At 57.4% G+C, this 24,098-nt stretch overlaps 3 protein-coding genes across 4 annotated transcripts; 2 read left to right on the top strand and 1 right to left on the bottom strand.

The window, feature by feature from the left end:
- The first annotated feature begins 801 nt into the window (after positions 1–801).
- Positions 802–9,584, top strand: TNMD (tenomodulin). The gene is made up of 7 exons (XM_074915319.1): positions 802–959; positions 1,079–1,213; positions 4,417–4,557; positions 5,358–5,459; positions 7,330–7,483; positions 8,643–8,815; positions 9,138–9,584. Exons 1-7 carry the CDS (start codon positions 810–812, stop codon positions 9,345–9,347), a joined length of 1,065 nt encoding a protein of 354 aa, XP_074771420.1. The 5' UTR covers positions 802–809; the 3' UTR covers positions 9,348–9,584.
- Positions 9,585–12,076: 2,492 nt separating this feature from the next.
- On the bottom strand, positions 12,077–17,398 carry TSPAN6 (tetraspanin 6). Of its 2 annotated transcripts, XM_074914948.1 has the most exons (8): positions 17,266–17,398; positions 16,964–17,152; positions 16,723–16,797; positions 16,058–16,156; positions 15,631–15,786; positions 14,889–14,972; positions 12,992–13,091; positions 12,077–12,804 (listed from the first exon to the last, which is right to left on the bottom strand). In XM_074914948.1, the coding sequence occupies exons 1-7, from the start codon at positions 17,350–17,352 to the stop codon at positions 13,023–13,025; spliced, it is 759 nt and encodes a 252-aa protein (XP_074771049.1). In that variant the 5' UTR covers positions 17,353–17,398; the 3' UTR covers positions 12,077–12,804; positions 12,992–13,022. The 2 variants fall into 2 exon arrangements, with proteins under 2 accessions (XP_074771049.1, XP_074771050.1); XM_074914949.1 differs by lacking the exon at positions 16,723–16,797.
- Positions 17,399–17,729: 331 nt separating this feature from the next.
- On the top strand, positions 17,730–23,909 carry SRPX2 (sushi repeat containing protein X-linked 2). The gene is made up of 10 exons (XM_074915073.1): positions 17,730–18,694; positions 20,560–20,646; positions 20,739–20,930; positions 21,025–21,201; positions 21,558–21,684; positions 21,786–21,907; positions 22,046–22,225; positions 22,369–22,502; positions 22,577–22,698; positions 23,028–23,909. The coding sequence occupies exons 1-10, from the start codon at positions 18,625–18,627 to the stop codon at positions 23,206–23,208; spliced, it is 1,392 nt and encodes a 463-aa protein (XP_074771174.1). The 5' UTR covers positions 17,730–18,624; the 3' UTR covers positions 23,209–23,909.
- Positions 23,910–24,098: the final 189 nt, after the last annotated feature.

Here is a 24,098-nt window from a genome sequence, read left to right as displayed (position 1 = left end):
CATGCTGGATTTCTGAAAGCCTTTCTTAAGATGGGTTCATTTCCATGAAGAAATGGTACGATTTCAACAAATGGAAATTTTTGAACGTAGAAAAAAAAAAAAAATAGTCAGGAAATTCCTTCTAGGTCAACTCTGGGGCAAGGCTCTGCACGAAGCAGGCGCGGGATGCCGGAGCCCTCCATGGGGAGAGCCCGGGCTTCACACAGCTTTGCTGAGGGTCCATGCACACGCACACCCATGCACACATGCACGAACGCACATGGGAACGTGCCTGCACACATACAGAATCACAGAATCACCACAGAATCCTCTGTGAGGTTGGAGAAGACCTTGAAGATCATCTAGTCCAACGATTAACCTAACGCACACCCACGCCCGTCCATATGCACACACAGGCATGCATGCACACGCATGTGTATGCACATATATGCCCACCCATGCCATGTTCCCCCACCCCGCTGGCAGCTCCCGGGCTTCCCCCGCTGCAGAGCACCCCTGCACAAGTGAGCACAGGCGAGCAGCCCCCTGAGATCAGCAGTGCCCCCGTCCCCAGAGCACAGGGAGGGGGCTGGAAGCCCTTGCACAGCCTGGGCACCTCCAGCCATCGGTGCACGGGCAGAGGTGGAGGGCAGAAGCAGAGCTTAAACAAAAAACCTGGGAGCCTGGATATGGCCGATGGACACGACGCAGTGGAGCTTCACACGGGCTCATCTCCAAAAGCGTGGGAATTGCTTGCACCCTGCAAACAGCAACACTGCAGGAGCACCCGGGGCCCAGCAAGCCGCGGGGGAAAGCTGGCTGCCACCGTCATGGGGGCGGCAGTGACCCAGCCTTCCCCGCCACATGTGCAGCCCAGAGCCTCTGTAACTCCACCTCGGAGCGGACTCGCATCCTCACACACGGAGGAGACCATGGGAGGGACGGCTCGGGAGAGCCCGGAGGACTGCCGCTTTCTGGACGTAAGTTTGTGGCTTGCTTTGCCACCATGCAGAATGATAAATGTCTGATATGCGTGTGTACTCCTCCCTCCTCAAATCATCAGCAGGCTTCTGGCTATCACTGTTTTGTCATTAATTAGGCAGAAGCATCCAAGGTGCGAAAGAAGACCTGCACCAGATACCAGATCTGCGGACTGCTCTTCAGCGCGCTGCTCATTTCTCTTATTCTGATATTTTTTGGTGTCAGATATCTCTGGAACCCAACACCCAGAAAAGTAAGTAAAAACTCTCTGATCCAGCGTTTCTGAGTGCCGCTTCCCCACAGCTGTCCCTCCCCGACTCACTGAAACTTTTAACTACACCCCGAAACCCAGGCAGCTTTACAAAATGCATTTCCTTAGACCACAAGCATTCATGGGACTTTTAAAAATCTTTGTATTATTCATAAATAGCTTTTACTTTATACAGGCTCGGTTTTTTTCTCTGTCACCGCATTCTTTCCCCAGCTGACAATTACAGGGGATGGGAGCTACACCACGAAGAGTTAAAGTTACTCTTATTTCACCGGCAGCAAATTTTATGACAAGTAAGAAAATATTTTCCATTTCATTTCAATTATCTTGCCAGAAACTGGTGGAAAAGTCATTATGCCACCGCATAAAGAGGAGAAAAAGCCAGGACGCAGTGGTGATTGATTGTCATGGATTATATTTCTTACTTTAATGTGTCTGCAATGTGAGGGGATGGTGAGACGGATTAGCTTTTGGAGGAGCTCCTGCTAACTGGATTGTGCTCGTTTATTCCCAGCTCCCCAGACGGACGCTGCTGTGAGTGCTGAGCGTGCCGGGGGCAGCATCTCTGCCCGCTCTGGCCAAGATCCTGGCAATTCTGCAAAACCCCTTTTTTTTGTCCCATACCCCAAGCAAATTGCTTAACCTTGAAGCCAACCGCCTGCTTGGTGCTCCTCATCCTCCTCCCCTTTGAGTTTCTGTGCTCATCCAGGAGGCCCCGCTTTGCACCCTGGCGCCGGCAGGTTTTGCCGGCTCTGAAGAACGTCTCCAAAATTCCCATAAGCAGCCAAGGCAGCTTCTTTCCCACGGTGGCATCTCCTCTCTCTTCCCCTGCCCCACGCCGGAGCCACGCCAGCCCAGCCAGGCTGCCCTCCCACTGGGCAAAGGAAGCACCCTGCTTGCCGGAAGCTTTGTCTTCTTATCAACAAATAGAAATAAATACCCCCCAAAATAAAAGAAAAAGCAATAAAAGCCATATGTGTCTCCGGGCTCCTGCCAAGACGGTTATAAAGTCTCTACTGTTCCTCGAAAAACAGGGTGCGTGCCAGCCGTGGGGGAAAGAGGCTGTTAACCCCTGGAGGGGAGGTTTTCTCTGAGCCAGTGGCTGCAGCCTCAGAAAGGTTATCCAGAGCACCAGCCCTCGGTGTCTTCATCAGTGGGCACTGGTGGAGAATGGAGGCCATCAGTCTTCTGAAAGCACTTCACAACACCTGATGAGTGGGCAAGCAAAGTGAGAGGTTGAAGGAAAGCAAAGAAGTTCCTGCAGTGGAGCTGCATACTGATGCTCCCAGCATCTCCACATCCTCTGCAAGCCGTGGGGCAGCGGCTTCTACAGCTGGACCAGGAGTCCTCCAGGAAAAGCAGCATGGGGGAGGCTGGAAGTTCCTAACACTCAAAACTATAAACCAGGGGGAATTAGACTCTTTAAAGAATGAAAAAAAACCCCTTCAATCTCCCTTTATGCAACCAGAGGGTGGAAAAAAATCTTTAAAGAAGACTTGTTCCTCTGAGAGGTGGCCTTGGACACGGCACTGGCCTCTTCACGGCAGCGTCCACGCTGGCCAGCACAGCCAGCGAGCGAAGGCAATGAGTCAGCTAATGAGGGGCTCATCGCGGCCTCGCAGGGGGACATATATCAACGATTTGTGAGCAAGTGTCATTTTTAGCCCTATAAAACATCTCACAGTTCTCTGAGCAGCACAGAGCCAGCAAAGCCCAAATGGGTTAGCTGGCCACTGCACTGGCAAAAGTAATTCTTTATAAATGGAGAGGCACTCGAAGGTAAGGTGCCACCCGGGATCCTACCCTCCTAGAAATGATTTATGGCACTGTGAACATTTTGTCAGTCAAAACCGGCGGCCTTCCAGCCATTTTAGGCTTCAGACTATTTTTGCTGTACCATAAAATACATTGACAGCTATATATCTTTATAAAAGCCTCCTGCTGACTAACAGGGGATGCTCATGGCTGCCAAGGCACACATTGCTCTTCTAATTTTTAAGCACGGGTAAAGGTACCTGGCAGTCACCACCGGCACAGCCAGTTCTGTGACCAGGATTCCTCCAGCGGTTGCAAAATGGGGGATACTGATGCTGAAAACCTTGCTAAGAGGCTTTGAACCCCATGATGGGGAAGGTTGTGCAAGAACCAGGGGACTGTGAAAGAGGGTTTAGGTTGGGATTGCAGGCAGAACCCCTGCCCCTCAGCCAGGCATTGCTGTGGGGCCAGGGTGCTCCTTCCCTGGCTCCACGGCCATGCCGGGGGGTGACCAGGGCTTTCCCATCCCTGTGCCTCTGTCACTGCCCCGCGCCATGTGGACTTGAGGGGTTTTGCACAAGCCCTTTGCTTCCACATGACACAGTTCGTTTTGGGAAGCGAGACTCCCTCAAGGCTCGCCAGCACTCGCTGCGCCAACAGAATAATTTTTGTGCTTCATATAGCATCTGCCACTACTCATCCTTTAAGGGTCAGGCATCCGCAGAGACTGGAGGGCTGCCGGGCTGGCTGAGTGCAGCGAGCACCTGCGAGGAGGAGAGGGCTGCTCCCCCCCGGTGCTGCTCCCCTGGCTCCCTGCGGGGATGAGTGCCGCTGGCTGCTACACCCCAAGGCTCTTCAGCAGCCCTTGAGGAGGTCTTTAATCCTCAGGCAATCCCCAATCTCCTCCAGGCAGAGAGAGGCTTTTACCTCTGCCTTTCCAGGAAAAACAGAAGGCACAGAGATGGAGTGGGCAAGCCGGGAACAGAGTGATGGAGCAAGCAAGCCAGGGATGCAATGATGGAGCAAACAAGCCAGGGAGAAAGGAAAGCAATGTCCCTTGGGCTCAGGACTTCAGTCCAGCCTAGGACATAAATAGGCTCATGCCACAGAAAGCACCAGCAAATGTTGAGCCATGGCAAAGCTCCTGGTGCAAGTGTGGGATGAGCATCTTCACCCCGGCTTGACACACGTGCCCCCACAGTCTGGACCCATCCTTTCCCTCCTTCCCAGCCCTGGCACCCAGGAGCTGTCTCTGCGCTATCCAGATGATCGTCCTGACTCAGAGCTGGGGTGTGAGGAAGCAGCCGGCGCCGTGGCAGGGGACCCAGCATCAGTGGTCATGCACCCAGCACCAGTCTGCTCGCCCACTGGCCAGCGTGTGAAATCGGGTTGGGGCTGAGCCAACCCCTGTGTGATCTTGGCCCTCACAGGTTTACGACATGGAACACACATTCTTCAGCCATGGCGAGAAGAAGAAGATTGTGATGGAAATCGACCCACTGGCCAGGACAGAGACCTTCAGGAGTGGGAACGGCAGTGAGGAAATCCTGGAGATCCATGACTTCAAAAACGTGAGTGCGGCAGGGTTTGTCCCCAAGTTTGTTCCCTGTCTTCCAGCAGAACTGGTGGGACCCCTTAGAACACCATGGGGTCATTGGAACAAGCCCCAGGACAATTTGTTTCTGCATCAGGGAGAGCAATGCCCAAATGCAGGCGCTCTGGGGATGCTCTCTAAGGAAAGGAGATGTGTATCTACATAAGCTTCCACCAGTATTTAATAGTGGCGTGGTTCGGTTCCAGCAAAATACATCTTAAAAGCAAGACCTAGTTATTGGATTTACCCTTGCAAAGGAACGCAATCATCATAAATCTATCCGAGCCCAGTACATTTGTCTGTCTAGAGAGCATTAAAACCTCATGACAATGTTGTAGGCTCTCTGAAACCTAATTAAAATTTGTAGGGAAATACCCTGTGCAGTGACATATGGCAAAATTTTCAGCTAATAGCCTAGCAGGAACTGGGGGCTGAATGTTCATATAACCATAACGGTCAGATGCTATTCTGCATATTTTTATTTATGATAACTAGAGCTTGTGGTAGTTATAAGGAGAAGGGGAGCAAAGTAAAATTTTATGACTATCTGCCTTAAAATATTTGCAAAAAGCCCAATTCTCCCAAACCATAAAATGCAATATCCCTTAGGAGAACCTGTTAGTACATCTTACCACCGCTGCTGAACAGAGTTTGCACAAAAACATCAACAAGAAAAATATGACTAAATGCTCATCCAGCTGTACCCTCCATACGATGGGGTTATTTATCCTCCCGCTTTGCCCTGACTGCTCTTTGGTGTTTGTTTTGATGCTGTAGGGAATAACTGGCATCTTCTTTGTGGGACTTCAAAAATGTTTCATCAAAACTCAGACTAAAGTCCTACCTGAGACGACAGAGGCCAAGATCCCCGAGCTTGAGGTAGGTGAATAAAACAGGACACCCCTCTTCCCCCAGTGAAACCCAGTCCTCTCCTTGGCACTGGGAGCGTGGCTGCCGTCCCCACCACCCTCCCATCTGCTCCAGCCTTCCCAGAGATGCTGCAATGAAGAAATAATGAGTTATGATTACTTCATAAAATGATCTTATTTCAGAGGATTGCTTCTGAAAACAACAAGTGGAAAGAGACAGGATTAGACAGCCAATAGACAAAAACCTCTGAGCACTATACCGGAGATCAAGAACAATAATCCTGTTGTAGTCAAAAGGTCGCAAGGCAGCTCAGGATTAGCAGGCACCAAAAAGTCAATCAAATTGTTTTCTCCAAGAATTGAGCCTCGTGTTCTCAAACAGAATGAGGCAGAAGTAACAAATTTAAAAGAGCAGACGTGTTTAAGAAATGCAATTTGGGAAAGCGCCTGGCGTACAGCCCTGGGAGGTGGGAAGCGCCGGGCTGGGGCCACCTCCCTGTCCTGCATGGACCTTCCTCCCATTGATGTGCCTGATTGCTTCTTACACCCATTTAACTTTTGCCCACCACATCCTGCCACAAAGTCTCACCCTTTGCACGCTGCATGGAAAAAAGTGTCTGACTGCGTATTTTAACCCCTCTCTGACAGCATAACCTGGGGTGATGGCTCAGTCCCTTGAAAGCAGCTGTGCCCCATCCCTGTCCCCATCCCCAAGCCCCCGGTGGTGGCACAGCCCCGCAGCACAGCCCTCCTGCCTCCCCGTTGGCAAGATGAAGGGTGTTAGCAGGTTGAATCCCCCCCCAAGGAAGCCGTTGCAGATAAAATGCCAGCAGGACACGTGTTTGAAACGAAGCGTGGGCAGAAAAATGTCCCTGAATCATGACCCAAATTTCCAGACACCGATTCTTTGATTATGCCATAAGAAGCTAATAGATCTTTTTGGCTACCATCGTAAAAGGGGTATGACTTCCCAGGCTTTAGCAGAACATTGCCTCAGGTAGAGAGCTGAAATGTAAAACCCAATGAGATAAATGTAGATTTAAGCTCTAGCCATCTCTTCCCAGAGCCCACGCGCTGTTAGGTCCTTCAGGCAGCCCCTCCCCAACCCCGTGGCTTTCATCAGCGACTCCCAAAACGACTCAGACTGGATCAGGTTCTGTTGGCTCTTTCCTAAAACTTCCCAAAGCCATAAGGAAAAACTCTATAAAAGAGAAATACAGCTCCAGACACCTTCTGGAGAGAAAAATGCCATTTGCCAGCTTGCTCTATGGGCTACCACCACCAACATACACAACGTTGCCTTGGCAGATAGCTCAACATAGACCCATCCAATAATCTTTATATATCTCCCTCCCTAAGTGCCTGCCAAAACACACCATGGACTAATGCAACAGCAGAGACATGTGGTATCAATTACAGAATATGGCCGTGCAAAGAATTTCTGTGAGGAATAAATTAAAGTGTTCGATCACAAAATCAGTAGCAGAAGGAGAGAGAAATTAAGTAGTAAGAGCAAAGCAGAGAGGAGATGGTTTAATCTTGGGTTTTAAATGAGCTGGGGTGCTCCAGAAGGCTCTTCCAGATGGTGGGGACTGCACAGGAGAAGGCTCTTGAAGCATGATGAACGGAGAGAGGAGAGAGCAGGGTGGTGTTGGCTGAAAGCAGACAGGAAAGACAAGGCTCACGATGGGTTTGCCTACGTGAGGGCCAGCGGGGTATTGCATGTGCACCCAGTGAGCACCACAAGCCACAGAGGATGAAGTCCAGCTGCTCTCTGGGAGGGGAGAGGTGCCTCTGGGTAAGCCAAGGGGAGGAGAAGCAGCCAGCCATGGGGAGAGGGTGTCTCACCACACGGGGGTGAAATCTTGCTCTTCTTCCAGGGAGAAGAAATCACAACCACCTACTTTGAGCAGTCCGTGGTCTGGGTGCCTGGGGAAAAGCCCATTCAGAACAAGGAGTTCCTGAAGAGCTCCAAAATTTTTGACATCTGCAGAAATGTAACCATCTACTGGATCCACCCCACGCCAATAGCAGGTACAAGGAGCCATCTCCTCCCCTAAATACTCATTAGCCCCCTCACCAGGAGCAGCCCTGCCACACACCCATGTCCCCCCTGCCCTGTCCCTTGCTGGGATGTGGTGGGAACCCATTTCCACAACCCTGTTGTACATCTCAGGCATGAACACAATGTTGGTCATGACCACGAGAGAGCATGGCCAGTGTAATAGCAGGGGTTGAAGTTTCTTTCTGCAAAGCGCTTCTCTCTGCCGGCTCCCCACTGCCCTGCACTTTGCAGAGTGGCCACCCTCCTCATAACAAAGCAAAAAACCCCAACCCCTTGTACATGCAAAGAAGCCAGCACTGCTGGAAACTGGGACGCTTAAATTTTCGTCACCGCATGAACATCAGAGCATGAGCAGACATCTGCATCTAAATCACACAACGGGGTTGCCACCTCCAGCTGCTCACTACACAGCCCTCACAGAGGTTGTGGCCTCTGAGATCTGCCAGCGTAATTACCCACTCTCTCTAACCCACTTCTATCCGAATGAGCTAGTTTAAAAACCCCTACCGAGAAAACTCTCTCTGCAATGCAGCGACAGAGACATGTCTCATCCCTGAGCACCAGTCAGCTCACGGCCATCAATGGTCCTGGGGGCAAGTGGGCACCAGAGATCCCTGATGCAGAGGGAGGCTGCTGTCCCCTTTCTGCTTCCTCAGGCCCTGCTGTTAGACCTCCTCTGCAGCTGAGTTTCAGCAAAGGAAATTAATGTCACTGCGGGTCTTACCTAAGCCATAGGTGCTGTAGCTGGGCCTAATCTGCCCCAAGTCGTGTCACGTTGCTGAGGCTCTACAAACCCTGCCCACAGCAGCGGAGCCCACCATGAGAACATGCTTCCCCATGCCCACAGCCTCATGCAGGGGATGCCAACACCACCCACAGGGACCCACCACCCATGAGCATGGGGAGAGGACAGGCCATGTCTTCTTTACCCTCTCCTCCTGCCATATTATCTCCCACAGCCCTTCTCCCAGGCTTGGTAAGAACAGGAGGCAACGGAGTGCAGCTGATTTGCTGGTGGGCTTTTCTTGTACCTTGTCACCAAATTTTGGTAAAGACTTTAATGCCTGCTGCTGCATTTGTCCCCCTGCTCCGTGGTTGTTGACAGTAATGTTTGGGCTCTTCCTGTAGCTCCTGAGTTGGCCAACCTTGAAGGGGCAGAAGAAGAAGACCCTGAGCTGCTCATAGACAACCAGAGCTGGTTGGATGGGGGGAGCGAACACGAGGTGGAGAAGGATGTGCAGCTAGGGCCTAAGCGTCGGGCACGGCAACTCACCGAGGAGGACCTGCCCGTCAATGACTATGTGAGTGTGGGGAATCGCACTCTGGGGTGCCCTGGCCATGGTCCCAGGGTGTCCTGGTCACGTTCCTGGGGTGTCCTGGCCATGCCCCTAGGTGGTCTTGGTGATGCTCCCTGGGGTGTCCTGGCCACGGTCCCAGGGTGTCCTGGCCGTGCTCCTGGGGTGCCCTGTCCACATTCCTAGGGTGTTCTGCCCATGGTCATGGGTTGCCCAAACTGCCCTCCCAGCATGTCCTGTCCACGCTCCTGGGGTGTCCTGGCCATGTTGCCGGGGTGCCTCGGCCACACATTCCCCTCGCTGCGCTGACACTGGCTCTTCCTGGCAGTCAGAGAACGGGCTGGAGTTCCACCCCTTGTGGGATGAGCGAGGCTACTGCTGTGCCCAGTGCCGCCGTGCCAACCGCTACTGCCGGCGGGTCTGCGAGCCCCTCCTGGGCTACTACCCCTACCCCTACTGCTACCAGGGCGGGAGGGTCATCTGCCGGATCATCATGCCCTGCAACTGGTGGATCGCGCGGATGCTGGGCAGGGTGTAGCACCCACCGTGCAGCACTCAGCACTTGGGTGCTGCCTCATGCCTGCCTGCCGTGTCACCACCCATCTGGTTGTGTCCTGACAGAGCTGGCATGCAGGTCGTTACCTGCTTGATTGCTGGTGAGGTGCTATGCCTGTCCCCCTGGCATCCTGCACTGCTCCCCCGGGGCTGGGGGAGGCCATGCTCGAGTGTATCATCACCACGCTGAGCAGCAAGAGGCAAACAATAAACGTCTTGTATGAGCGATTGCAAAGAAAATGGAAAGTCGTTTAGTCTCAGTCTGTGATGCTTAATGGGTCTGAGAAGTGATCTAATTGCTCGGCTGCCTTGTCACAAGCATCCATAACTCAGGTACCGGGACTGCCGGCGCTCGCCTCGCTGGGAACGTGCGGAGGTCCCTAATTTGCTCCCTGATGGAGCTGGTAGTTGTTCAGCACATCCCGACCCTCTGCTCCGACGTGCTCTGATGTGCTAGGTAGTTACAAGTGACAGCCCAGGGATGGCACCAATCCCCTGAGGAGCGATGTGCAACATGGCCATGTGCGGGCAAGGCAGAGGCAGGAGTAGGCACAAGGACCCCCTGGGGAACTGGGCAGAGGGAACAGAGGTACAACAGTCCTTGACACTGCAGCCACTCTGAGCAGGACACTGTCTGCAGCAGTGCTGAGAGCTAACGGCCAAAATCCTCCTGCACAGCCTTGGTGCTCAGGCCAGCCCCCAGGTTCCAGCTCTCATCCCAGGGACCTGGCTATTGCTGAGGACCTTTGACATCCCAGGGGTGTCACCAGGTAAAACCCTCTCAGCATCCCCAAGGGAGTACACGCTGCCATGGCCAGTGCTTTCCAGGGAAATGCCTGGATGGACAAGCCTGCTCAGCCATGCGCACGGAGGAGGGAGCAGAGGTCAGGCTCTGCTTGCTGCCACTGTGCCAGGTGCTGGCTGTGATGTCCCTGGGGCTGCCAGGCCCTCCCTGCATCCCTGTGGCTCCCACGGGGATGTGAGCACATTCTAAGGGCAATTCCCTCCATCCCTGTGCTGCACTGACAATGTGGTTAAAACATTGGAACACGGTGCAGCAGAGCTCCCCACATGGCATCCCAGGGGACACCAACCAGCCTTGGGGACACCAAGCATTTCTGACAAGTCCCCAGAGACATTTGTCCCCCTGAGAGGGGAGGTCTGAATGCTGTGGAGATGTTTGAAACCCACCCAGCCGCAGCTGCTTCAGGAAACTGGAGCCCTGGGGCCAGCCAGCAGTGCTGGTGTCCCAGCTCACTGGGTCCAGGTGGGTCACCAAGGTACATCCAATGCCTTTACCAGGACAGCAGGGTCCCAGGTCTGCCTGGCATCTCCCCCAGCATGTGCCCGTACCTCCAGGACATCACTGATGTGTCTCCAAATTAAAGTGAGGTGTCTACATAAGCACTATTTAACTCGATAAAATCTGCACCCTCTGATGGCCACAGTGCCTGGTGCTGGCCACGGGGATGAGCAGGCTGGACAGGTCTCCGCACTCCCCAGGTCAGCACAGAGTCATGCTGGGTTTCCTGCATCAGTTCAGACACCATCGGTCTCCCCATGCCTTCCTCTGCCAGACCCATCCCTGCCCGCCTGGCATCACCTCCGCCCCGGGAAGTTGCTGCCTGCAGAGCCCCTTGCAGGCAGCACTGCCCAGCCCAGCACTGAGGCCAGCCAAAAAGGCACCAGAGCAGGGTCACCTCCCTCTGTGCAGGCTTTCTGATGAGGATGGGTTTATCCAGACCTGGCCCTGCTTCTCACGTGTTCCTGCCCTGTCTCCATCCATCCATTAATTGTCGTCAGCCGATCTCTCCAACCCGGTTTCCATGCTCTGACGCACGCTGCCTCGCCATCCCGACCCAGGAGGCTGTCAGCCAGCCAGGCGCTGACAACAGTCTGATTTACTCACCCGGGTTAAACACAACAGAAGGATTCTGAGTGTTTCCTTTTGGGTTCCTCTGTCAGCAGCGAGGCTGCCCCATACCTGGCCATTTGCCACACCACGGGGCAGTTTGGCTGGGGCAGCTCACCCAGAACCGCAGCAGTGTTTGCTGGAGGGCTGATGCTGACACTGACGCAGGGCCACCACTCCTACCTGTGGCTTAACCCCTCCTTTTACACCTGCCTCCTCACCGGGAGCAGGAGAGGCAGCCCCGGTAGCCAACCAGCTGCTCCAAGTTTGGTGACTGAGACCCAAAAATCCCCCAAGATCAGCAGGAGGGGAGCTGCACCACATTGCTGCTGCACTGTGCTAATAAGGCAAAGACTTGCTGGTGAAGCAGCCCAAAGGTGAGCAGTATCAAATGAACACAGCAGCTTAAATCCACATTTCTTGCCCTGGGGAGAGGCTGGAGACTCAGGCAGCTCCAGCACGCTGCCCTGCCCTTTGCCCCAAGCAAGCAGCCAGCCATCACAGCACGCACGCGTTTGCACGGGGCTGAACTCACCCGGCTCCTGGGGTGGGATGCTCCAGGCCTTCTGCTTCAGCACTCTTACACAACCGCTGTTATGAAGAAAATTCAATTACAGAAGTTATTTGTAAGCGCAAGTGCACCAGTGAGCATCGGAGAAACACGAGCTGCAATGGTCCAGAGGTTACCGGCTGGCCCGGGGCGAGCGGATTATCTCCCGGGGGGGTGGGTTGCTGCTCTTTGCAGCAATTTGAGCAGAGGAATTTCCAGGAGATGAAAAGAAAAGCTAAGGCAGTTTCATAGAGTAAAATATCTTAATATTTATTGTGTCTCAGGACAAAAGAGTTCTACTCAATACACAAAACGAGTTAAAGCAGCATATAATACTGACAATCAAGTCACAGCTGACTCGGTGCAAGGACACCTACCAAGGTAAAGGCACCAGGAGCTACATCACCAAACCTCACTACAGCTTACAAAGAATCACTACAGCTTGTACTTTAAAAAGTACAACTATAAAAAAGTATATAAAACCCAGGGCAGGGATGAGAGAGAGCTTGGCAACAAGCCGAGACCTTGCTGAGCCAAGGGCTTCCGGCAGACAGGGCTGTGTTTTAACAGGGCAGCAGTCCCATCTCGAAAGCAACCACGTCGAGGGGCTGCCAGAGATGAGGGGAAGCATCACTTTCCCGATGGAGGCACCAAAGATGAGCACTGGGCATCCGGCAAGGCTGCCAGCACGGTCGGCTCGGCACAGCACTCGAACGTGCCGCGAAGGAAAGAGCTGGGGGCTGCGGCGCCCAGAGGAGCGTGCTTGCTGTAACCACTGCAGCTACACTAATTATCGCACGCGGTGGCACAGCAGAGTAGTGTTAGGACAAGTCCCTGAGCGCACCAGGACAGCTGCTGCACTCATTTCTATGAGCTAGTTGAGAAGAAGATCAGTCAGTTCAAAGCAAGATTTCACGAAGTGGCATTCAGAGGAAAACTGGCGGTGGTGGCATCCTCCCCGGCCACGGAGAGCATACCCTGCAGTGCACAAGACAAAGCGTTAACAGACAAGGCTGGATTTATAGACAGCTTAAAATGACACAGCAGACAGTCTTCCAGGTGCCCTCTATCCCCACACGTGGTACCCGCCACTGTGCTGAAGGTCCCCAGGGGAAACCAGGCAGCGGAGGCAGCCCACCGAGCTCACACCGCTGGACAGACATACCTGCCCACAGCCACAGCGTGCTGGGAGCCAGCTACACCATCTCGTACTGATTGTTTGTGATGTACTGGGACAGGCAGCAGGCGAGAATGATGCCAACTAACTGAAAAAGAGAAAAAAAACCCCACACACATCAGAGGTAGCCAAAACCAGGATGCGGTGTTTTAGGGAATAAGCCTGACCAATTGCTCCAGAGAATTAGTTTTATAAAATCCAAGGATGGACAGTGGGATTTACAAACCACATGGGCTGCTGCGCCCTGCTTCAGACTAACTGAGAGAGGCTGAAGAGGAGGATCCTGGCAGGCATCAGGCAAACAAGCTCCTCACAAGAGATGCTCCACATCCTGTCCTGTTACATTTTGCTTCATGAAGCATGTGCTATTTTATGGTAATTTCAGAGATTACACAGATATCAAGAGCGTCACAGCCAATTACCCAGCCACTAGAGAACAGCAGCCACCTCTCCCTGTTTGCAAGGACAGCGGGGTAGCAAGGTTGCTGGTTTTGCATCAGCATCTGAAGGACACGCTACTGTTATCACAACATGGTCTCCCAGCCCCCGCACAGATATTTAGGGCCAGATCCTGCAGGAGTTTGACCTACACAAGCAAACTCAGAGGCACATTTGCATGACAGGTCCCTGCTGGCCGAACAACACAGCAAGACTTGCTGAAAGAGCGATAAAAGCCAGGAACTGGTTACAGTTCCCAAACCTGGCATCAGCCGAGATAATTTCGCAGCTGGGAGTGTGCAGCTCACTGTGTGTGTGTCCGTCACGTCTCGGTGACCCCACGGCGAGCACAGCCCAACTGAGGAGGAGAGCGGGGTGAGCACAGCAGCGCGGCTCCAGGTCTGGGGCTCTCCCAGCCACAATTAAAAGCACTTGGTAGCACAAGCTGCAGTCAGGGGCTGTTGGATCCCACCTCTCCCCCAGTTCAGTCCACCCGTTAAGGAAACACACAGCAACACGCTCATTACGGGAGAAGTATCTTGGCAGGGTTCCTTCTCCCCATGCTGGCGCAGTCAGCTGGTGGTCCTGGGTGGCAGCGCCTTGAAGCTCAGGCCACAGCCTCTGCGTGCTGGATCAACAGGGTAAATTCAAGCCCCTCCAAAATCAAGACTAGTCAAGCTCGCTGTGCAGCTGCTTAGTGCCGAGCACGCAGCAAGCTTCCACAAACCAGCTAAAGAGGGGATGGCCACACATCCTGCAGCTCCCGCTACGGTGCGTCGGAAAACCCTCGGCACCTCGGGAAACCCCGGTGCGGCGTCAGCGCGCCCAGCGTGGCGGAGCTGGGGGCAGGGGCCTCTCGCTTCCTGCTGGGATAAAGCCTGCCGGAGCAGGGGCTGGCGGGCGCGCTGCTGCTGCGGCTCCCGCAGGAAGTGTCCTACAGGATGGAGTAACGGAGAGGTAGGGGAGTGGGAGCAAGAGGATGCAATCGCACGGTAAGGCAATGTGTGGGGTGTGAGCTGCCAGCACAAGCAGGGCACTCACAGGGAGCAAGCCACACAGAAGTGATGCCAAAATGCCTCCCTGATAAAAAGGGAGGTTGGTGGGTGCAGATATGATCCCTGCCAACAGCAAATGCAGGAACTTTGCCCGGCACAGCACAGGCTCCGTTTAGTTTTTCTTGAAGTCAGTTGTTACAGACAGGAACTCTTCTCAGATAACCTGGACTCACAGAAACAGAGCTGGTCCTTCAGGCCTGGGTTTAAGAGACTGGAGACAGCACAGTGGTGAGATTAAACCCAAGGAGAATCTGCAGAATAGCTGCTCCTCCCTGCTTGAAACAGGCCGTGCCTTTTGTACACACACCAGACTTTGCACAGAAATTAAATACCTCTGGAGACATGCTAGCTTCACTCTGCACTCCCCCTGCGCCAGGCAAAGGGAGATTTACCTGGAAGCATGCAATGCCAAAGGAGATTCCAGCCACAACACTCATTTTTGACTCCATCGTCGACGTCACCAGGAAAAAACAACCCTGCAGAGGAAAGTGAGCATGTGAGTCCAGTGCTTTTCACCCTCCAGGAGTACAAACCAGCACCTCTCCAGAGCACTGGCAGCTCTAGGAGAAGATGCTCCCACATGGGCAGCCAAGGGCTTCTGGCTGCCACCCTCCCACTTGACCTCAGCAAAGTCATTTCCCTATCAGCACTGCACCCAACCAGCCTCCCAGCCCAGCTGCGATATCAAGGGGAGCACTGGGTTGAGCCAAGTGACTCAGCAGAGGAACGCCCCTTGCATCACCCGGCCTCCCTGCCCGATGAGGTCACCCGTGCTCACCGCTGGGGTCAGGACTTTGCACGGCTGTGCGGAGATGTCAGCACTGCCGAAACAAACTTTACTGGGAAATCACCTCCTTATTCCCATGTTCTCCAGAACACACAGCCCCCAGCACAAACACTTGGGTCCAGCTGGTCCATGACCTCCAAGGAAGGAGTGGGGGGGCCCTCAGACACGAGAGGGCTTGTTCCTCCATACCCTTCCCCTCCCTCCACCCCACAGGAGTCCCTGGGTATCTGCAAAGAGAGAGAAGTTCTTTCAAGCCTCCCAGGGAAGGGCAAGCCCTTTTCCACACGCCCAACTCTGCCCTCCCCACCTCCAAGAGTGGCAGGGGGATTTTTCTGAGCTTAACTTACATCCACAAACACTTTCAGCTTGGCTTTGCTTGGGTCTTTCAGATCCTCCTCCGAGCAATCGTCCTGGCTCTTGCAGCAGCTCCGGGGGATGCCCCTCTGGGTGAAGTACTCAGTCCTCTCCCAGTCCGAGTAGTTCTGCACCCCACAGCAGTGCAGCTGGAGGGGAAAGCACATTTGGGAAGCCCGGTCACACCGAGGTACTGACCTCCGAGTCCCACCATCACTCCCACGGCTCCCCTGCCTTCACATCTCCAGGAACTGCCCCATCTCACCCAGCACCTCCTCCCAGACTCAAAAGCCCTTGGTGCAAAAGGACCCCCAGCACCACACTGGGGATGCCGATACCACAGGGGGTCCCCAGGAATGCCCCGGGGTGAGGCGAGTGTACCCACCCACCACCCCAAAACCACCGGCCTGGGGCACTCACAGTCCTCTGGATGGTGTCAACGGCCTCGCTGTGCCGATCCGCGGTCACGTTGTAGTCCCTCAAGGCCAGGTTAAGGTTACTCTCAAAGTTTGTCTTAATCTGCAAGAGAGAGATCTCTGCAGCGGCACCGTCCCTTCCTGAGTGCCGGGACCCGCGGCCCCGCATTAGTCACCTCCCGGCGATGGCAGGAATGACTCTGGCCGTGGCCAGCAGACATTTCCCGGCTACCCAGGCAATTAAATGCTGTATTAAAGGGCAGGCTGGGATGCGCTGGGGCAGCAGGGGCGCTGTGTGTAATAACAAGGACCTGCGCGGTGCCAACTCCCCCCTCCAAGCAGGCTGCTCTGTGGCGCAGGAACCCTCAGAGGAGCTTTAATTACAAAACTTATTGTAGAAGATAGACCAAAGCCAGAAATTAAAGTCCATGGCTAGTTCAGGGGCAGCGTGCTGTGCCCAGCAGACCCTGCACCCAGCCTTGTCCTTATGGGGACCTTATGGGGACTAAGCTGCTCTTTGGGCTGTTTTAACCCCATTTTAACTAAACTAAGCACCGCTCCCAGCAGCACCTCTGTCCTTCCAGTGACATCTGCAACTGCACTTGGGTTAAAACCAGCACCAAACTCGCTCCACAGTATCGGGAGCCAGCAGCTGCCACCCAGACTCACCTCATGCCTGAAGACGAACCCAACAACGGCAGCCACCAGGACGATGAGGAAGATGAGGGACAGGAGCATGGCGTACTGCGGGCAGAAAGGGCGGGATGGGACGGGATGGAAGGGATGGGGTTGGGATGGGATGGGGAAGGATGGGACGGGATGGGGTAGGTTGGCACTGGGAAAGACGGGACGTGCTGGGATGGGTCAGGAGGGGATGGGACGCCATCCCGCCCCGTCCGGGGCCACCCACCAGCTTGAGCATCCAGGTGCTGCCGCGGCAAGTGGCGAAGCAGCCGAAGGTGCCCAGGAGGACGACGACGGCGCCAGCGCCCACCAGGACGAAGGGGACGTTGGTGGCCTTCTCATCCAGCAAGGAGAAGTAGACGGCCAGGCTCACCCTGCCCCAGACGCCCACGGCCAGCAGCACGATGCCCGACACCTGGGGAGAGGGAGGGACAGGCGCCGTGGCTCGCGACTGTCGCGACAGGGCGGCACAGCCGCGACATGTCGCGGGTGTAAGGCGGGTCGGGGCCGTCTCGGCCCGGCGCTCACCCAGAAGACGAAGGTGTAGGTGAGCAGGACGCTCTTGAGGCAGGTGATCACCGGCTTCGTCTGCAGCCGCCGCGACGGGGACGCCATGGCCGACACGGGCCCTCCGCTGCCGGGACGGGCCGGGCCACGCCCCCCGCCCGGCCACGCCCCCCGCCCCGGAGGCGCCCGAGCGGCGGCGGAGGTTGCCGAGCGCTCACGGAAATGGCCGAGCGCGCCCGAAGGCGCGCCGCTCCTCCCCGGCGGGCGCGTCCCCTGCCCGCGCCCCGTGCGACACCGGCCCCGCTCTCCTGCCCTAGTAGCTGGCGGTGCAGCCCCGGCCCCATCGTGGCCCCCTGCCCAGGTGCCCCCCAGCAGAGCAGGGACCAGCCGGAGCAGCCACCCCGCGCCTCAGCACATGGCACGGCCACCATGCCGGCAAGCGACGGGCTTCCTGCCCGCCACGGGGTGAGCCCCCCACCGTCCCATCCTCGGGGATGTCCCCGGGCTGCGGGGGGCTCCCCACATCCCGCAGCAAGCAGACCCGCACAGCGGCGTCCCGGCAGCCCCCCCCTGCTCAGGACAGCTGTTACTAATCCGTGTGTTTACCGGCCTGGCCGCCACATAATTACTGCATTCAGACAGCATGTCCGCCCCGTGCCAACTCTCCTACCTGTCCATGCCAGGTTCATCCTTCACCTCTGCTCCAGAGCCCAAGTCTCTGGTGGCTCCGGCTCCCGCCTCACCTCCCACCCGACGCCGTGGGACGTGGGGCGGCGGGTCCTAACGAACGCGCTTTCATTACCTCTGCCTCGTGGGGGCTGAACTTCAGCTGGAAAACAGACCCCAGCTGGAAGTGTTTGCCTCTGGACGGGTTTCGGAGCCTGCCGGCTGCAGTGAGGTCTCTCCCTCCCTCCTGGCGAGAGGTGGAAAAAAGGTCCCAGCTCCCGCGGTTTTGGCCTTGGCCCCCCAGGACCTCCGTTCCCAGAGCCCGGCAGGACTGGCACAGGCTCAGCTCGGCTCTCTCCTGTGTCAGAACAGACTCCCGGCTCTTTTGCTTGCAAAGAAGAAAATCTGACAGCCTTTTAAAGCCTCAGAGAAGCAGGAGGTGCATTGGAAAACGGGCGATCCTGGGATTTATTATTTTTGACAATCTCATCATTTTGGGCCTGACTCACGGCTTTTGAATGTTTGGGACGGACAGCAGAGGGGAAAAGTAGGTTTGCTCAGCCCAGGCAGCACGGCCAGGCAGGGGAGTCAGACGTTTGTGCTGTGACAAGGCGTCGGAGGGGGCCCTCGTCCTGTTTCCAGCCCCTCTCCATCCTTGCTGGGGCTTGCGGCTACCCCCGGACCCGGCGTGGCTGGTGGGCTGGCCCCCCCAGCATGGCACAGGAGGCGGCCCCCGTCCTGCTGGTTGTCCTCGCCAGGCTGGTGTCATCCACGTGGCACGAAGGTGAGTGCTGGGGTGTGCGGGAGCAGGGGGGCTCCCCGGGAACGGCAGCCTGCAGGCTCCCGCTCCCGTAGGGGGGGTTGCGGTGGGGAGAGAGGGAGGGAGCGAGCGGTGCCCTGGTACAGCGATGCTGGGGAGAGCATCAGTGGCTGCGGGGTATGGGGTGCCTGCAGGGGTGCGCTGTGGGGTACGGGGAGGAGCAGAGGGGGTGCTGGGAGGCATCCAGAGAGGAGCAGGAAACCAGCCTCTCCGTCACGCTCCTGCCTGCGGGGGTGCAGCTTTCCCGCTGACTCCCTGCTCCCGCGGGGGCCATCGCCCGGCAGATGTTTGCCTGGACGGAGTGTTCAGATCCAAACCTTCCCCCCCTGCAGCTGGGCAGCTGAGTCAAGGATCAGAAGACCTTGCCCTAGTTGGGGGAATTTCCCCCCTCCCTGTTTCCATCCCCATCCCCTTGCCACGCTGCCGGCACGGCTGGCTGGGGACGCTCCTGCCTGATGCCACCAGAGCTGTGAGCTGGCCTCAGGTGAGAAGGAAAAGGCAGCGCCTACACAAAAAGGGACCACTGCAATGAAATGGCACATCTGCTTGTGGGAGACACAGTGCACCCCATCCCCAGGGCCCCGGCGGGGGGGTGAGCAGCCCCCCAAAAAAGCAGCCTTGCTCGCTGGGTCACAGACACATCCCCACGGCCGGCCCCACGGATCCAGCCCTGCGCTCGCCCCAGGCCCCTCCGCTCCCCAAGGCAGCGTGGGAAGAGCGTCGGGATAAAAGGCTTTTGGAAACGAGTGGGCGACTTAATGAAGCTTGTGGGGAGTCGCTCTGTAGTAAAGTTCATGTTGGAAAGATTTGTAATGGTGTTTCCTCCCCCGTGACGGTGGGGCTGCTGCTTGAATTGGCCTCGGCGGATATCCCCTTCCCAAACGCGGAGCGGGGGGAAGGAAGGTGGCGGCAGCCGCAGCGGGGCTGCTGCTTCGCCCAGGGTCCCTGCCCAGGCTGAGCATCCCCGCCATGCTGGCGCAGGGAGTGCGGTGGGGTGGGCTGGCGGTGAGGAGGGGGCAGCGCTGGCGGGGGCTGACGGAAACGCTGCGGAAACGTGAGCTCAGTGCTGGGGAATGTCGTGGCCTACCGAGGCGCCGAGGGGCCGCGGGGAAGGACGCCGGCCTTCTTCCCCTGCACAGCTCCCTCCCCGCCTGCTGGTCCCTTGCCCATGGGGACACAGTGCAGGCCAGACGGTGGCCCGCAAGGATGGCGCAAGTCTGTCCTTCCCCCGTCCATGGGGCCAGAGGCCCCTCTGCACGGCACAGATGGCGTGGGGCCAGCAGCTCCAGCCGAGCCCCTCCAGCAGCTTCATCCTTCCTTGGCGCGCGAGCGAGGGGCTGCATCCCCGCCAGCCCCCCGGCCGAGCAGCACGCCTCTCCTCCCTTGCCTTGGCCAGGGGCTCAGCTGGGACAGCAGGAGAGGGCAGCTTTGTTCCTTCCCTGGGGACGCCCAATGGCAGGGACGGTGCCAGGGGAGCGATGGAAGGAGAACTTCCCGGCAGCACGAAGCCAGGGGTCGGTGCCAGCCCACTCTACGCCAGCACTCGTTTCCTGCCATAACCACGGCTGCTTCTGCCACTGTTTAGTCTGCAGGCTGGTGCCAGCACACACCATGTCGCTGAGGGCTGGGATCGCTGTCTGCCTGGCTTAACCCTTGACAGCAGCCCCAAGGACGGCAGGACAGGGTCTGCCCAAGGGTGGGATCACTTGCTGGGAGTTGTGGGATGCTTTGGGACCAGAGGGTGCAGCTGTCCGGGGAGGCATTGCTGCCAGGGTGCTGCTGCAGCCACAAACAATCACACAGCCCCTCGTCTCTTTCCTCCTTCCCAGGGTCTGGCTACTACACGACTGAGAGCCACACCAATGAAGTGTACGTGGAAGAAACCCCCCCTGAGCCTGCCCTGGACTACCACCGAGGTAACAGCACCCAAACCCACCCCTCGGGTCCTCACAGGTAAACTGAGGCCTGGCAGGGCTGGGTGCCCCGTCACATCCCTCCTCTTCCCCAGTGCCCCAGTGGTGTGCCACGCTCAACATCCACCGCGGAGAGGCCACCTGCTACTCGCCCCGGGGGGGCTCCTACCGCAGCAGCCTGGGGACACGCTGTGAGCTGACCTGCGCCCGCGGGTACCGGCTGATGGGGCCCAGCACCGTCCAGTGCCTGCCCAGCCGCCACTGGTCCGGGATGGCATATTGCCGACGTGAGTGTGGCCATCGGCTTTCCAGCATGCCCGTGGGCACCACTAGCATGACCAGGCAGCCACTTCCTTCTGATCTTTACTCTCTCTGTCCCAGAAATCCGGTGCCATGTGCTGCCGGCGGTGCTGCGGGGCTCCTACGTGTGCTCGGCTGGCGTGCAGATGGATTCCCGCTGTGACTACACCTGCCTGCCCGGCTACCAGCTGGAGGGCGACCGGAGCCGCATCTGCATGGAGGACGGGCGCTGGAGCGGGAGCGAGCCAATCTGTGTAGGTAAATCCTCACCCTACCATCCTCCCAGCCCCACGCTGCTGGGGCACGCAAGGGCGGGCCACCCTCCATCCCTGGGGTGCCTGCAGGCCTTACCCTCACCTCTGACCTGGGCACTGCCAGCTCCTGCACCTCCTAGCCCTGGGACGCCTGAGGTGCCATTAGCCCTGAAGCAGGGGCTGGTGCAGGGGACATTGATCCAAGATTGGGGTGCTCAGTGCTGGCTTTACAGCAGGTTTTTCTGGCTCCAGGGTGCCTGGGCTGTGCACAGCATCCCTGGGGTGGACGAGCCCTGGGGCCAGTGCCTGGCTTTTGTAGCTGAGGCGGGTTCCCCAACTCCCTCTTCTCCCTGTGGGCAGATGTGGACCCTCCCAAGATCCGCTGCCCCGACTCCCGGGAGCGGATAGCCGAGCCTGGCAAGCTGACTGCCACTGTCTACTGGGACCCCCCCCGAGTGAAGGACTCTGCTGATGGCATCATCAAGAGGTGAGGGTGGAGGTGCTGTCGGCACCACCAGTGAGGGCTGCGGGCTATGCTGGGTACCCCCTCCGGGAATCCTGATGGAGAAACACGTTTGCTGGGCACAGGGTGATGCTGCGAGGCCCAGAGCCCGGCTCTGAATTCCCCGAAGGAGAGCATGTGATCCGCTACACCGCCCATGACCAGGCATACAACCGAGCCAGCTGCAAGTTCAGCATCCGTGTCCAAGGTGAAGCGGGCTCCCCTGGGGCTGCTAGCGGGCTCCCCTGGGGCTGCTGGCTGCCTCCCCCCACCTCCAGGCTCTGCACCCCATGGCTGGGGCCATGCCCCATCACCCCCAGCCCTCACCCAGCCTCCCTCTTCGCAGTGAGGCGCTGCCCTGTCCTGAAGCCTCCACAGAATGGCTACCTCTCCTGCACCTCTGACGGCAACAACTACGGTGCCACTTGCGAGTACCTGTGCGACGGGGGCTACGAGCGCCAGGGCAGCTCCCTGCGGGTCTGCCAGTCCACCCAGCAGTGGACGGGCTCCCAGCCCCTTTGTGCACGTAAGTGGCAGGGGGGCAAGGGAGGACCTGCCCACGGCGATGCCTGGCTCTGAGGGGAGATGCTGCCTGGCAGGGCAAAGCAGTGGGAAAGGGGCGATGGGGGACAAAATGGCATCTTCCCACATGCCAGCCTTTCGCCCCAGCCATGCAGATCAACACGGCTGTGAATTCAGCTGCCAGCCTGCTGGATCAGTTCCATGAGAAACGCCGCCTCCTTGTCATCTCGGCCCCCGACCCCTCTAACCGCTACTACAAGATGCAGATCTCCATGCTGCAGGTGAGGAGACCCTCCCGCTGCCCTCCTTCCCACCTCCAAGCCCAGCACCCTCTCACCATCCCCCCCTTCCACAGCAAGCTGCCTGCGGGCTGGACCTGCGTCATGTCACCACCGTCGAGCTAGTGGGGCAGCCCCCACACGAGGTGGGACGCATACGGGAGCACCAGCTGTCCCTCGGCATCATCGAGGAGCTCAGGTAGGGGGGACAGGGGCGTCTGTCCTGCAGAGCCAGGTGCCTGTGTGAAGGGACCGGGGATGAGGACACCTCTGGGGATGGCAAAGCATGAGGTTGTAGCTGGGTTCGTAGGCAGCCCCTTTCCGCTGCACTGGAGGGGCTTGTGTAATGCAGAGACACCCCCAGAAAGTCCGAATACGGCGTCACCAGACCCTCCCAGAGCTCACAGCCCCGAGGAACAGATGGGAGCCACCACCCCAGGAGGACCAGAGCACGGTTGTGTGGGGTGGGCAGGCTCAGCCCTCAACCCCCTCCCAGTTCTGACCAGTGGCTCCCCTCTGCACCCCCAGGCAGTTCCTGCACCTCACCCGCTCACACTTCAACGCCGTGCTGCTGGACAAGGCAGGCGCCGACCGCGAGCGCTACATCTCCCCCATCAACCCTGACGAGCTCTTTGTCTTCATCGACACCTACCTGCTGAGCGAGCGGGAGGCGGCGCGGCGGGCGCAGAGCGGGGACCCCTGCGAGTGAGGCAGCGCCGGGGAGACCCCCCCTCTGCCTCCAGTGGCCTCAGGGAACGGACACCTTCCTTTCTGCTTTTCTAGTTGCCCACCGTAGAGGAGGACCGGGGTGCCGAGGACCTCCAGGGGAAGGGGAGCCCCTCTTCAGCTGCTCTGGCACAGAGAGGCGAGCAGGGGCAAGGATGGGGGCCATGTGCCGGCAGTGTCCCCACTGCCCTGAAGCCAGGAGCAGCCTCCGGCTGCAGGGTGGGATGGCTCAGCCCAGCCAAGACTACAGTGGGAGACACTGGAGTGCCTCTGCCCAAACTCCAGGGCAGGGGGGAGGCAGGGGGCCAGACACTAGGCTGCCAAAGCAGAAGAGAGTAGGCAAGGCAGGCAGGACAACAGCACGACAGCCTCTAAATACAGTAGCTTCACCCTCCCTGCAGCCATCCTCACCTCATGCACAACCTGAACCCACTCCCTCCCACCCTGGGGTCAGCTCTGCCAGGCAAGCACTGCTGCCAGGGTCCTGCCAGAAAGCCTTTATTAAAAACAGACGGCCCCACGCTCAGCAAAGCCAGTAGCAGCTAGCCAGTGCACAGCTCTCCCCGAGGGCTCGCCCTCCCCACCCTACCCCTTGCTTCTCCTTCTGCCAGGCACAGGGCACCCTTCCTGGGAACTGTTTTGGCAGTAGAATATTAACTCGAAATAAATAAATTTATATAAAAAGTCAGTGCTGGGCAGAAGATGTGTCACACAGAGGCTGGGGAAATGAATCCTTCCTGGGGACCACTGACCCCTCATGGCTCCATCCTGGGGCTGGGCTGTGTGCATGGCTGCCCCAGTCCTGGAGCAGGCAACATCTTGGGGGAGGAGGGTGAAGAAGACAAGAAGGGAGCAGACTGTGGAACAGAGTGG

This window comes from Athene noctua, chromosome 11 (assembly GCF_965140245.1).
Source record: "Athene noctua chromosome 11, bAthNoc1.hap1.1, whole genome shotgun sequence".
NCBI classification, from domain to species: Eukaryota; Metazoa; Chordata; class Aves; order Strigiformes; family Strigidae; genus Athene; species Athene noctua.
The sequence above is the reverse complement of the archived record's forward strand: the minus strand, read 5'-3'. Positions and strand labels throughout refer to the sequence as shown.